We start from the raw sequence: 15,657 nt of genomic DNA, 5'->3' as shown, positions 1-15,657 counted from the left end.
TAGCTTCTTCTACCTCTCCACCCTTTTTTTTTTTTTTTTGTCTTTATGGTCCAATGGTAAATCAGTATAAGAGAAGAAGCTTGGCATCCTTGGGTCAGTAAAGACCAAGCACGTAGTATCCTGTTGTTCTGCTGAATCCTGAGCATGTTGGCTGTGATGGACTCTCACCTTCTTCTAACGATGATTTTTGAGGGAAGAACTAGCCCTTTTCTATCCTGGACTGCCTTAATTTATTAGATGTGTGATGTAATATCAGCTTTTGTTTAAACAGGCAATTATGGGGAAAGTGGAATGGAAGCCTTCAAAGAGTTGGCTGCTCAAGAAGGTCTCTGCATCGCTCACTCTGACAAGATCTACAGCAACGCTGGGGAAAAGAGCTTTGACCGCCTGCTTCGAAAGCTGCGGGAGAGGCTTCCCAAGGCGAGAGTGGTGGTCTGCTTCTGCGAGGGGATGACAGTGAGAGGGATCCTCATTGCCATGAGGCGCCTGGGGGTGCTCGGCGAGTTCCTGCTAATCGGAAGGTAAGGCTCGGGCGCTGATTTTATCGCACACCCTCTCCCCTGCAGGAGAGGCACAGGCTGAAGGCAGCACTTTTGTTTCAGAACGGTGCAATCCGGCTATTTGCTATTTAGATATTTACCTGAAGGGGGTGGCAGAATGGCAGAGCTGATTGGAGGAAACAAATAGCAAGATGTATGACATCTTCATCAGTGTTGCTTAACATAATTGACATTTACTTCAGCAGAAGTTATTGTCTGTGTTTTTAATATATGACCTTTGCTTTTGTGCTTTCACATACTCTCAAGGAATTTTTCATACTCGAGTTTTCTGTAAAATACAAGAAAATTTAAAGTGTTTTAATAATGCTAGGGACACTGAATGCATCCCAATAGTTTTAACCCCCAAATTATTAAGTGGTTTTGATTACTTGAAATTCTTCTACAGTTTTATGATTACAGTCTGGCATTTTCAGCTACATACTTTATTCTGACCTTTAATATTGAGCACTAGGGCACTGATATTATGCAGACTTGTTTGTTTATAAAATATCAGGCTTGCTGATGGCTAAGTCAGTGTGTATATGCATTTTGATATTTCCAGAATAATTTCCAGTGCAGAGATGATATTGGATAGGCAAAGACCATTTTAGCAAAATGAGAATAGTTCCTTATTTCTTCTACAATTCACCAATCCTTTGTAGAAATGGAAATATGGTCATTCTAGTTCTCTCGCTCTGGTCTATCTGTATTTCCATATTTGTGATAGTTTTTATTTTAAGGCTTTTTTGACTTTAACCTTGACTTTTGCAATATCTTTGCCTGGCTTTCTGTTTAGATCAAGTCTGTTCAAATGATGAGAACTGACATTTTCTGTCTTGTCTGTTAGATTGATCGTGTCCTTTTTAATCCTTCTGTTCACTCTTTGTTTCTTTCATATTTCTTGCTTGAACACCATTCCTTCAAGGCCTTTAACAATTGTCTCCTTACCTCCTTAGCTTCTGTTGTCTTTTTATTCTTATCGTCATTCTGATCTGTCAGCCACCTTCTTGCCCAATTCTCTCCATAAGGTCTTGCTGCCTTTCTCTGTTGTGACTGGAATGCTCTCTGTTAGCTTTGAGCTGTAATATCGGTCTCTATTCAACCACATCTATCCCTCTTTGAAACCACAATATTATGATTTCTGTAAGTCAGATAACTATTCTAGCCTGGATAATTTTTGCAGTTTTTGGACTTATTTCCTTTCATCATTTTTTGTTGTTGTTGTAATTTCTGATTTATTTGAAGCAAAGACTTTATCCCCAGAAGTTTGTGTAGATAAGATTTGGAAAACCATCAGCATTAAAATAAAATAAATAAATTGGTTATGAAAATGGTACTATGTTTTAGAACTGTGAATATACTTTTCATCTGCATCATCCAAAATGCTCTACTTGAATAATGGAATGTTTCTGGACTGACATGGCTTAAGTAGGTTATTTTTTAATGAGCAGAGGAACCTAACTGTAATAGAATTAGCCTGTGTCATGTTATCCTTCCTCACTTGGTAAATGTCTAACAGCTTTAGGCAGTGCTATGTTTTCTTCATGTTTTGCTGTAGCACTTACTAGTGTCTTATTCTTCGGACTGATTTAGGTGCTCTCTCTTGAAACTGGCCATATAGAGGTAGAAGGAAACAGATGCCTACATTAAGCCCCCAACTAAACCAAGGTTGGGCCTTTTGCTTGTCTCCCTCCTTTACGGATAGATGGAATATTTTCACTTCATACTTTGAATAAAAGCTTTAGCCAGGCAGCATACTACTCTACTCTGTTCAAGCATTTGACTTGGAAACTCCCCAACAACATTGCCCTGAATTTTTTAATCAGATCTTCTCACCTATATAATAGCTGGAAACATATTTGAAAATCACAGAGTATTTTTTGCACAGGCATTCATGTAATCTTCTTGTTTTATTTCGTGTAAGTTTTGGGTGTGAGAGATTGCTTCCTAGAGCTGGATAGGCTGATCTGCTTGTAAAAAAAATCTGTCTATTGCTGTACATAGTCTGGATTGTGCCCAACAGCTGGTTGAAATAAAAAAAAAATATCATAGGGCTTGCACATGTTTTATAAGTGCTTACAGATCTAAAAGAAAAAACACTTTCTTTGAACTGTCCTAATTACATGATTTTTTTAAAAACGGCAGACCTAGCAATCTTATTCAGGGGTACTTTGCAGTCAAAATGCAGTATTATGAATTTGGTCATCTGAATATAAGTGTGAACCAAGGCATGGATCAGCATTATTCTGATATACTATTGAGTTGTTTCTATTCAAATACTCAGCTAAGAAAAAAAAGTCTTTCAAGATCATTCTTTTACTTGAGGGAAGTGGGAGTGAATGTGAAATCAAGATTTTTCTTTTCCTTTTTTCAATAGTGAGCTAAACAAAGCCTTTAATTTACCCACAGGTGTATTATCAGCCACAGTGTATGAACCCCACACTCTGCTCTGACTCACTATGTAGAGGGAGCCTTTATAAAGGGACACCTGGATAACTAGCTCTCTTCCTGTTATATTGTCAACATTGCTGTTGATCAAAGCAGACAGGCAGAGCTTAGCTTAATCAAATTCTAGATATTAGAAAGAGAGCTGGGAGATAAATTTGACTTTGGTGTAATTTGAGAGTGATAGATTACGCTGAGCCAGGGCTCAGTCATCAAATACTGGGGCGATTTTTTCAGGATAGGCGAACTCTTGTAAGGCACGGAGTTAGGATATATTTGTGCCATTTCTAAGCAAGTGTTCCCAAACTCAGGCTGACTAGAAATTCAGCTAACTTTACTACTGCAAGTATCTGTCCTGCTAATGAGGAAGGGAACAAAAGGAATTTCTATTTCTGAAACTAGAAGGAAGGCAGGATATTGTTGCCGTTCAAGCGGCGTGGCGACCTGGTTCAGGAACGGCACGGCGACCACCCCCAGGCCGCTCGGGCCATCAGCACGCTGACACCAGTGTGGTAGACGGCAAATGGCCTTTATTGATGGGTAACAAGGTGTTATATAGCTAGGCTTACAACGTCACATCCGTCTGCTTACACCATAGACTAAACACTATTGGCTATTAGGGGCCCTATCTTTCCGTACAGCACGATATCTTCCGGCCGCCATTCCCTAACTATCTGCAACAGGATATGGTAGGATTAGAGGAGAAGTTATGGTCTTACTGAAGAGAGAATGGGAGATGATTCTCATTCTGCTGCAACATCAGAATGTAGTAGAGAGTCCAGTAAGAAAATTTATTAAGCTGTGAAAGTAAGGACCATAAGAGAAAGGAGAAGAAAAAACATCATCGTTTTGCTTAAAAAGAAGAGGGTGTTTGAAACAGTGTTGCATCAAGCAGAGCTGGTAAAAATTACACTAAGGAAGCAAGCTGTAGCCTTCAAGAAATTCAGGTGATAGCTCTTTTAACACAAAGTAATTATGATGTGAAATTATTATGTAGAAAGATACTCAGCATGTTGATAAACAAAATAGTTTCTGCAAAACCTTTCAAGATAGGTGACTCTCCTGTATGTACTCTGGAATGGCGTATCGAAACAAAATCATGCAAATGACTTGTCGGCATCTGAACAGGTAATGCAAAGCAAGAGAAAGACATGGAAATAGAATTTTAACTACTGATCTGAGATCAGTGGAGGAGAGACATGCTAGATAAATAGTTGGAAATGAAAATCCTATTTAGTAAATCAAAACTCTCTAAAACTTCCATATGTAATAGTTTGTGTAAATGTATCAGGAATCTGAAAAGGAAAGGGAGATGCTAGTATATAGGCTGTTTTTCATTATAATACTTTGTTATGAAATGAGTACTTCACTTCTGTAAGTTTTGCAATGTGTTAGTATTGCTCTATTTGCTGTTGTAGAACTATGAATTTTAAGTGTGGGTAGGGCGGCTTCTGAAAATACGGGCACTTGGCAAGGGCAATACATTTTATGTGAGCCTAGTGGATGTCATTGGACAAATCAGTTCTCCTTTTGTATCTAATAAAACCCTTTGCATAGGATGGCATAAACTTATGTAAAAACATATGTATATGCAGTGTGACAATAATTTCCATAACTGTCCTCCCTTCACCAGCCAGGATTAACAACTATTTTTTGCCATTTAATTTCACACTTTTTAAAATATTGGCATGTTAAGTGGGAAAAAAAAACAAGTTTTGTGGTCATATGTGATATTGGGGACCAAAGAAAATCTAGTTAGGACATAAAAGTGGAGATCCTAATGACTACGACTGTCTTTGCAAGTTGACTGCTACATTACATCACAGGAAATGGAGACAGTTTATAGTCTTCAGTTTTTTGGGGGTGTGAACACATATTTGGGAAGACGTCATTTAGCAGACACTGCTGGTTGATATGCTGGAGCCAATTCAATTTTGCTTTGATGCAAGGTGTAGCACTAGAGTAAAACTGGCCAGATCTGAGATAGCCTAGATAATAATGGCATATAATTCAGCTTGTATCACTGATCAAAAGTCCTGTTGATCTAGCAACATGCCTTGGTAATAGTTCAGAAATTTCTTAAGCTGGCTTCACTTATTTGTTTCCAGCAAGTCTGAGTTGTGATGGGCAACATCTCCTTCTGACAGACTCCTTAGGGTCTTAATTCTGTCAGCACTTTTGTTTATCATCCTCTTGTCACCTTTAGGAAATGTAATGAGATGGCATGGGTTGTGCTGCCCATAGGATGATGACAAGTAGCTCTATCCCTTTCAGTCAGTTCTGATTTCACTTTTTGCAATGGTGAATAGGTGCACAAAGGCATCTGGAGCTCGGAAGAACAGCTGACTCTAATCTGCTAGTAGAGTCCAAGATAGTGTAAAGCAGAAATTGTTTCAGGGTGTTTATAAAAATCCCAGTTTCTGATGGTTGTTGGACCTTGACCTTTGTCACCAAGTACAGTGTTGAGATACTGAGAAATAATGTCATGATCACCAAAAAAATGCAAGCGGTATCAAAAATACCATGTTCCATAACTGTCTAAAATGACTTCCTGCTTCTTTCTCACTGTCTTTAGTGCTAGTGGCTCATATGTTACTTATGAAGTGACTGAGAATATTCTACTCCTAGTTCGATAGTTTGGTCACAAGGATAATGTCAGCTGAGAGTATTGCCCTTTTAAGTTAGACTGGCTGAACAGAATACATTGCACTCTCTCTACAGTGCACAGTGTTTTCATTTACCACAGGTTCTCCTTGAGCCCATGAAAATTTTATGGGAAACATCCACCTTCTCCCACAGGAATTTAGGTAATTTGCAGTCGAATTCCAATTTCAAAATATGTAGCTAATTTTTCTTAGGTGTGTAAGATATGCAAAGAAATAAGTAACAGCTAACAGTATATTGGCAGTGAAAAAATCACTTTGTGCTAGCCTAACGTATGTAGAATAGGTATCAGGCCTAGTAAATCTGGCATAAATAGTAGACTTCATATTCTGTTGCTAATGCTAGTGTTTTTCATCAACTTGCTATGAGTGGAAGTGTAGTGTTAGGAAAACTGGTAGTAATCCAGTACTGACAAATGTATGATGGAAATCAAACTACTAGAATACCAACTATTTAGCTTTCTTGTTTGCTTATTTTTTGTGGAATGGGGGGAGAAACACTTCAGTAAGAAAACTAAATGCTTCAAAAGCCTGAAGTAAAGGTAGCAATAAGTTGAATGCTAACAAATAGGAAGCTATTCATTTAAGCAAAAGGAGACTTAATCAGTATGCTGTTTACAGTAGGAAGAGAACAGATCCACTTGTCTTGCCTCACTCCTCGCCTACCCTCAAAGTCCAAGATACTCTGAGTGACTGGTATTGGTTTCATCATTGATGTTGATGCTCCAAGTCACTGGAAGATTCTGTATTTAATTATATCTTTCGTGAAGACACAATCAGAAGTCCAGCTGGGTTTAGATCCAGATTATCAGAATAAAATTCAGTTAACTGCCGTGAAAAACAGAAATCCTCCCCAGTTGATCCTCAAATACTTTTATAGTCAGTCATATACAAAAGCTGGGTGCAGAGTTGGCAATATGCAAAGTATTGGCAATGAAGATAGTCCCAACTGGCATAATCTCCTGAGCATTATCAAGTCTGGTAATAGGATCCACTGACAATTTTACATTTTAAAGTCTGGAACCATGGCACGTGTCAGTCAGCCTGAATTTGTAGTATTTATTATGTTATGGTTCAATTTGTAGTCATAATTCAGCATTTGCTAACTGTCACAGCAGTGTGGATGAAAATGTTATATGACACAGGAAGGCTATGAACAAGTGTGTTTTGTGTAAGCTCTAACCCAAAACAACATCAATCTATGTTAAAATGTGATTACATTTCAAGTGTAAAATGCAACTGTTGTAGTAGAACTGCATTTGATTTGCAGCAATTTAGAATTTCTCTATGGTTTACATTTAGAGCTCATCAATAGCCCTTCCATGACTTTTGCTTGGTGATAGTGATGATGAATTAGCTACAAGACTATGGATTATTTAGCTGAGATTTTTAGAGAGCACTTTTATGCTGATAACAACGGGAATGCTGTCCACTTATTCAGAGACAAGGGCCAAGAAAACAACATCTAATTGCTGTCTAGACTCCTGTATCAATTATAATCGATTCTTTTTCTTTTTTTTTTTTTTTTCCTTTCATTCCAGGGGACCACAGCATTCCTTATACACACTCTGAGCTGTCCTTCTCATCACTTTCATTGTCTGAAATACAAGAAATGAACCCATTGTTTTTGGTGGTAAAATGTGATTTAAATATTACAAAATATAAAGCTCCATATATTTCTTCAAGCTTAATATGATGATTCTAAACAGCAAATTTTTCCATTTTCCATTTCTATTTTTCCATTATAAAGCAGAAATTAAAGATAATCATGTACTGAAATAGTTTATTCATTTTCATATGAATATTTAATATAGTTTTCATGTTTCCTGCACTCTCTTCTTGTCTTAAAATTAGTTTTCTCCACTTAGTATGGAATTATGTAAAATCACTGATAACTGTTCCAGTCGTTGTATCTCTAGGGAAAAAAAAATGTCTTTAGGTGTAAGCAAGCAACAGAATATCAGTGATCAGGAATTGGCTAAGCTGAGTTCTTACAAACAACTCATGTTTTGGTGGAGACAGGAGCAATCGAGGAAAAGATATTTTAGGTTGCGATTTAAAAACTTTTGTCCTGAATCCTGGAAGGCAGTGACTGGAAAGCTTTAGAGCTCCTGTGAAAAATCAGCTGACCATATTTTTAGTGCAGCAGTTAACTGAAGAGAACTGAAAAAGACTCTTGTCTGTTTAAAGAGAAACTTAAGGAGATAAAGAGGAGGTCAAACATGGGGTATATAACTCTAGTGAAATTACAAAATTACTTCCAGAATTGCTTGTTAAAGACTTCGACTCTCTGGCCAGGGAAAGGAAGACAAAGAGCAGGGTATGATTTGTAGGGAAAGGCCACATCTTTCCTCACATTATCAATTTTTGTTCACCTTTCCTTTTATAAACATCTTCACCTAATGGCCTTGCTGGACAACCCTCGCTACTTTTTTTAAGGATGGAAAATATGCCCAACATCCAGCACTCATAGGAACTAAATTTATTTGAGGGGAAGCTAGCTGTGAAGTATCTTGAAGTATTTTGATGTTACTGGTTTCTCTTCAGCACCACCAGTTTTGCTGGAAGACTAAAAGATTCCAGTTTTGGTGATCTGGCTGATTTTTGCCCACATTTCAATTCAGTTATTAGTGTGTGTTTAGTTTGCTTACTTGTACCTCAGAGAGGGATAAATAAAATTAAAAAAAAAAAATTAAAGAAGAATTTTGTTTCAAAGCCTGCTGTCTAATAACTGACCTGGCACTTATTTTAACTGGCTTTAAACCAAATGTATTATTCACTATGAACTATTTGCATGTTAGCTTTGGTACTCTGGGCTTATGCAATTATTTTCCATGCTAGTGATTTGGCTGTATGTATTAATTCCGTGGAGATTATGTTTAAGTTTTCATCCTGTCTGTCTTTTCCTCAATATCTGGAGGGTTGCTATACAAGTCAGATTTAGTTAGAAAGAAAAATGTTGTTTTTGTTTGTTGAAAAATATTGTATTGTTGTGTAGTTCAGTAGAAATTGAATGTGTTATTTTTCTGCTTTACAGAATAAAACAGAAGTGTTTGGTTTCACTCTAAAGAGGGCTTCACTAAGAAGAGGCTAAATGATCATTTCTTGCAAATTAACATGATGATTAGGAAAACCGCACAATAGGTCAGATTTAAGCCCTTCCGTATGCAGGAATGACAGCCTGAATGAGACTCCAGTTATGATTTCTGCTGATTTCTCACAGCAGGTTGAATCACTGTAAACATTTATATAATGGAGAAACTTTCACATTTTACCTAGTCTTCCTTTAATGCATTTTTGAAAATACACTTAAAAAAATCTCCTTTCTGTTTTATATTTATTGTATTCTTCAGTTTTTCCTTGCATGTTGCATCCTGTTCATTGCACCTTCATCAATCTGTTTTTGTTCTACCATTTGCATGAGCCCCAAGACCTCCTTGCCAATTATAACACTGGGACTGTTCAGCACCTGTCACTGCTACAGGACTTGCACTCTTTGTAGTATAAAGTCCTCATTGCTGGCATAACTTCCTTTCCGTGAAGTCAGGAGATGTTTTAGCATTTCTTCATTGTCAATGGAGATGACCAGAACATGCTCTTGAAAGTCCTTAACATATTACTGTGATCCTTGAGGAACAGATTGATTTGACAACTTGTCTGCTCCATCTATTTGATCCTATCATGTCAGGCAGATCTCTATGCACTTCACAGAATCACAGAATGGTTGAGGTTGGAAGGGACCTCTAGAGATCGTCTAGTCCATTCCCCTTACTCAAGCAGGGACACCTAAACTTCTGTGAAAGTCTCCCTCAGTGCTGTATTTAAGCAAACCTAACAATGATGTTCTTATTTGTGAATATAACTCATACTGTGACAACAGTCAGAAAAATCCCCCTTTTTTTCCCTCCTCCTTGCCATCCCCCACCAACAAATATAGCTACACAGTTTTGTAAAGCTAGCACCTTTATTTTATTTGTCTGTTCTTAATGGGGACCTTGTATTGTTATTGCCATGAAAAAAAATGTATGAAACACTGATTATTATTAATTATTTTAACCAGTATTAGCTGTGCAGCTTGAAATGCTATCAGGGTAACTGACTTCAATCTGGTCTCATACATCATCATCAAAATTTTAAATTAAATTCTGAGGATTGACAGTAATACAAAGGGAAAGATCAGGCAGGTGTTCTGATTTTGCAGGCTTGCAGTTGATCATTTTATGAATTACAAACAGAGTAAATGTGAGGACTTGCTAAGAGGGAATATAATGTAAGCAAATGAAATGGATGCTGAAATCTACTGAAAATGCTGCGGCTGTTAAGACCATTGCCAAGATTGATTTTCTGTGGAACACCTAGAGTACAAAATTAGATGCGTTAATCTGCATGCATTATAAATGAATTCATCTCAGCAGCGTGGTAGCAATGTATATTAAATGAACCCAGAAAAGGGATGGAGAGTTTAAAGTCTTCACAAGAAATTTCCCAGCCCCTCTCCAGTAAGACTCAGAATAAGAACAGATGATAGAGCATAGCAAAATCTCTTAATTGTCCACATATTTTTTTTCTTTCCTGTATTCCATTATAGTTTTTAAAAAACTTCTTAGATGGGAAGCATACACTCAAGTAATTGTGCAACCTGCTACTCCAGCGAAAGTGAATTGCAGTCTTAGCAGAGAGATGCAGGAAGAATTTAAGAAGCACGAAAGCTAAAAGGCTAAGAAGGAAGAGGTGGTGACAAAATGTGGAAAGAAATGACACAATATAGGGAAGCTGGCATAGAATGTGGAAGCAGGAGTGTGTGAGTTAAAAGAAAAGACATAACAAGTGCATAAGAAGATAGAGTTATTTTGGTGTCAGGCAATGATCATTATTCTGTGATTCAGAGTGAGGTGGCTTGGATATATGAATTGGGTAAAGCCAGGCACAGTTTCTATAAATTGCTCAGATGCAGTGGAAGCAGAATCATGACTCCAGGCTGGAGAAAGTAGTGGACTACTAGCCCATCAGGATTCAATACGGGAGAGCTACCATTGTTACTAAACCTCCTCAGTAAAGCACTGAGGACTGAATTTTTGTGAATAGTTTTGTGAATCCTGAGGAACTGTCTGCGCCACAATGCAGTTAAAGTGAGTGTGAACTGAAAATAATATTCCAATACTACATGCTGACCTATTAAAACAAGAAAATGACCATGTATTGAAGGACTGTTTCTGTCTGTGCTGAACATCCAAAGCTCATAATCCAAAGGAATGTATTTTCCTTCTATACTCCCTACTCTGTTGAAAAAAACATCTCTTTTCCAGAGAGTATCTGCTGACTGGCTGATTTGTCTCAAGCCAGATGATTGACATTTCTTATAATGTTCATCCTCAGTGCGGGAATTGCAGATGTTATGCTTGTTTGTTAATGTCTGATTCTTGTTTAAAGCTTACTAAGCTATTTACTTCAAGAATAACTCAGTGGCGCCTGTGAGATCCACACATTAGTCTGAAAAGTACATCTTCTGCATTCTTTATGTTTGTTGACTTTCAATTTATTCAAGTCTTCTGGATGCAAAAGGGAACCAGAGTCTACCTGGATTCATTTGTCACTGTCTGTCAGACATAGCATCTTGTTTGTCCTGATGTCTCCCTAACTAATGGCAGTGTTTCAAGGCTTCTGAAGGCTACAGGGGCAGTTTTTTAGGTCTGTGAGTGTGCTGTGCCCAGTGCCACACACACAGTGGGGCCTTGGCTCCTAGCTGTATTTACTGGTCGCTACTGCAACTCAAGGGAATGATATTTCCAAACTGACCAAAAATGATGGAGGGAGGGATATGCAAGCAAAATGCCACACCCCCTTTTTTTTTTTTTTTTTTTTTTCTTCTAGTATAGACTCTACCTACTTGATAGAGGCCTGTTTCGACTTTGCCTGGGGCAGCAACACCCTTCCCAATGAACATGGCAAGGGGCATGGTTAGGTATCCGGAGGAGGAAGTGTCCATACTGAAAAGTTTGTTTGTGTGTTTTGTTTGCTTGTTTGTTTTGAATTTTTCCTCCCAAGACTGTATAGGAACACTGAATAACGTTTCAGTTTCTCTCAGAGAGCTGCAAAAACAGATGCTGTGAAGTGACAGTGACCTACTAAAAGTCCTTCTTCCTCTGGCTTGTACCAGTGGGAGTTACAATCCCTTCATCTTTAAAAATGTTGTTTTCTTTATACTGGAGTCCTTAGATTGAGGAAAACTACTTGTATGAGTCAGTTGTAATATCCAAAGCTCTGTGTGAACTGTGACTTTGGGACTCCAGTTCTTACTGCAGGCTTTACAAACTGGGAGCTACTGTTTCTTTGCTTGCTATTTTAACAGATTCAAATGTACTTTTCCTGTTAGCCCCAAATCACTTTTATGCGACCCCAGGCAACAAGAACTTCATGAACTCACCTTCTGCTTGTCCAGATTCTCCAGGTCTCCGCTTCTGGTAGCCTCATGCATTATTAATGCCCAAATCTACAGCATACTGAAAAACAGAATAGTGGAGACATTGTAAAAATAAATTGAATTTAACATACAAATAAGACATCAACTCTTGTGCTGACTGCATTATTCCATGTTGTTTGTAACATAATAAAAACCAAATGAAACTATTTCATTCAAATGAAACCAGCACAAATATTCAGTCTGAGAAGCTGAGAAGAAGGAGTCCTGCTGTAGCTGAAATCCCTCTTGTCCCCCACAGTAAGGTAGATACTGATTTACACACCTCTTGAAGAAGTCCAATTCTATTGACTGTTCTGGAGTAAATGGGGAGCTAAATCACAGGGGAGAATGGACAGAAGGAGAAACAGCTGGACAGTGCTCTGGATTACATGTATCTGCCTTTCTTGGATTTACTGTACAGGAGCCCAGTTCATGTGTTGGAGTAGTAGCCAGGGGAAAAAAAAAACAAGACACAGTACTTGGGTCTGTGAAAAGTATGTGTCTTCAACTGCAGGTTTTTGGGTTTTGTTTTTCTGTCAGTGTAGGAGGAATGATGCATTTATTCTCCTTTCAAAAAGTTCAATGGCTGAACTAAACATTTTGGAGGAAATGTTTATAACAAACTGAAACACCTTTTAACAAGTTTAATAGTTTGTTTTCTCTTCCCAGCAGGAAGAAAATACTGTTCTTTGCCAATCTGAAACATTTTTGGTAAAACCAGAACAATGTCACGTCAATTTCAAAACAAATATGCTATTTCAAAATAGAAAGGCAAAATGTGTTTATTTTGAAAATATTGAAACTATTCTTTCTAGAAAATGCCAAAATAAAATGTCACAATATTTAACCTCCATGCTTTCCAAATTGGTGAATAATTTTGATCTCTCCCCAAGCGTAGTTTTCTGCAGATGTGCTATTCATTGGTTTCGTTATAGTTTTAATAATGCTTCTGAAGTCACTGCTGAAAGTGGCTCCATATACCAAAAATCTCCCATCATCTTCTATAGTCTGTAAGACTGTTCTATTCTTATGGATGACATCTTTAATAAATCCATTCAAATTGTTCCTTTCTGCACTAAAGCAATACAATATAATAATTATATATACTCAAGTGCTTAGGAGTATGGGACTTTGAAAAGCTTTTCCTCAGCAGCACTGGATGCCACACAGCCACACCAAAACCATCATCTTCTCTATGTATTGCATCCCCACAGGATATTGACTCAGTTTCAAAAGCTACTCAAGACCAACTTTCTCTTTATCTTTAAGGATGTCGTCTTTCACCAGAATAGCTACAAGATACCTTAAACATCCGGACGTCAGTGATTTGGACAAAGTGTCAAGGGGTTTTCTGTGACAGTGTAAAGCTGTTTTGTGTGAAAGATGGAGCTTCTCTCTGAGCTTGGCTGTAGAGTGTAAGGTATGAGGCTTCTTCATTCTATCTACCAATGCTCAGATAGAATATACATGTGAGGAGAACATAAAGTGAATGTCTCCAAAACAACACCATAGTAAACAGCTATGAATGCGTATTAATGGAAAAGCTCCGTGTTATATACATTTCTCCATCAGAAAAGAGGAGGAACTCTATTGGAAGATGCTCTGCCCGCAACCGTCCTGTTAGAGGCTCTTTCCCCAGGCACTTGAGTGAGGAGTACCTGACCTCCCTGTGGAGGTCTGCATCACCTCCAAAGGCGTGCTCTAGATGTCACTTTACCTTGAATCGCCTCACCCTTCCATAATATATGGCTATTCCTTCTGTGGGCATCCAACTACAGTCCTTTTGTTTTTTACAGGGGCTGTACGGTTCAGGGAGGCCGGGCAATATGATTATTTTAAAATGACATGCAAAGAGTCAGAAACCAGATCAGGGATTCTGTAAATAGCCTCACACACCTTCCAAGCTGAACTTCATAGGGGGGTTTCATTATTCTGAATTTTGTTGAACTCTCTTCTTTTCCTTTCTTGATGCATGTGTGTGTGCATATGTGTCTCCATCTGTCCTCTGACTTGGTCATTTTCCCATTATGTTGAATGACTCCTTTGCCCTTCACAAAAATTTCCTCAGATAACTGTATTTTACCTTGCATTGAATTCTTCTGTTTGATACCTCTGTTCCCTCACTAACTTCACTGCTTTTCACAAAATCCAGGTTACTAAACCCGCACTACCCTTCACATTGATCCACAGTCTGAGATGATTAGAGCCACCTCAATACAGAACCCTGGGGAGACTGCTGATAGGCAAAGCTAGTGTTTCTGTTGGTGATGATCCTGCTGTGATATGCTAGTAGTGTTTAAATGAAGTCAGACACCATCCAATATGAAGCAGGCTACAGACAATGCTCTTTAGCAGAGATCCCTGAACTATAAAGCTAGTCATACAGAGTCTGCTGCTCTTTGAATTTCAAATCCTAGTTCCTTTAACTAAAAATTGAAAAACTGATTCCGTTTCTACTCATTACTAAGTAGCATGTATAGCATTTAAATGATCTTCAGGGTGGTTGTTAAAATTAAATAGTACAAGATATAAGTGAGAACAAAAGATTATAGTATAAGATAAAGCATAGGATAACATATTTAGTAGCTTAGCAAAGAATGAGTAAAAAATTATAGCTAGTATACCTCTAGCTTGGCTTTCATCATACTAATTAAAGATGACTGGAAAACATAGAAGGGAAGAAGATTCAGAAACAAGAACTGAACTGACAGTTTCCAATGGCAAAGGCAAGAAAATCAACATGATCACAAAAAAAGCCAGTGGCTATTTTTGTTAGCCTTCAGTGGAATTAGGTGACTTTGTGTTAAGCATAGGTATATTTGTTAACTTACACATTCAAGGGTAAATAAGTATTTATAATATGTGGTAGGCATGGAATAGAGTCATGGTTTTATATCAGTGATTGAATGTTAAGAAAATGCACAGTCTGAAAATAGTATTACTCAAGCTCTGAATTTACATTTATGTCTGGGTTTCTGGTTCTGGTTATGTTCTGGTTTATGTAAGGTTCATCAAGGCTTTGTTATATCACTCCTTATTTGGGGTGAATGAGGAAATATTCCTTTGTAATAAGCTTGCCACATATTTTTGATTTTCAAGACAGAATGGTCTAAACTTCTTTTTCTCTTGTATTTTCCATATATAGACACATATTCTTACTGCTGCCATTTGCTAGCTGCTTGTCTTAATTTTCACTGTTCTTTTTCTCAGTAATCTCATACTATATTTAAGACTTTATTTACTTATTCATTTTTATCTCATGCTGTAAGAAATACATTTCTTTGGGGATAAGACCCTGGAACTCTAAGAGATTCCAGGCTGGTGACCAAAAAACTGATGACATTATGAGAAGAGGATGTTTGTTCGCCAAAATGCGTATTAGCAAGCAAGTTGGTGTCAGTAGCACATCCCATCAAATCTACAGAAGCGAGAAAGTAGCCACTTAGCAGATTTTCATCTCTCATATCTCAAGCTATATACTTCTTATGTTTTATATGTTTTTATGTTCCTTCAAAAATAAGTTTTATTTTGGAATAGATATGTGTATAAT

General features: G+C 37.6%; 1 protein-coding gene across 3 annotated transcripts in view; it reads left to right on the top strand.

The window, feature by feature from the left end:
- GRM1 (glutamate metabotropic receptor 1) overlaps positions 1–15,657 on the top strand; it is a 173,249-nt gene that overhangs the window by 35,850 nt on the left and 121,742 nt on the right. For all 3 annotated transcript variants that reach the window (XM_088537035.1, XM_010224617.2, XM_088537036.1), the window contains exon 2: positions 272–521. In XM_088537035.1, coding sequence (XP_088393161.1) covers positions 272–521 — 250 coding nt within the window. The remainder of the gene's footprint in view (positions 1–271; positions 522–15,657) is intronic.

This window comes from Tinamus guttatus, unplaced genomic scaffold, assembly GCF_059628265.1.
Source record: "Tinamus guttatus ecotype Peru unplaced genomic scaffold, ASM5962826v1 Tinamus_guttatus_pri_ptg000716l, whole genome shotgun sequence".
Taxonomy (NCBI): domain Eukaryota; kingdom Metazoa; phylum Chordata; class Aves; order Tinamiformes; family Tinamidae; genus Tinamus; species Tinamus guttatus.
The sequence above is the reverse complement of the archived record's forward strand: the minus strand, read 5'-3'. Positions and strand labels throughout refer to the sequence as shown.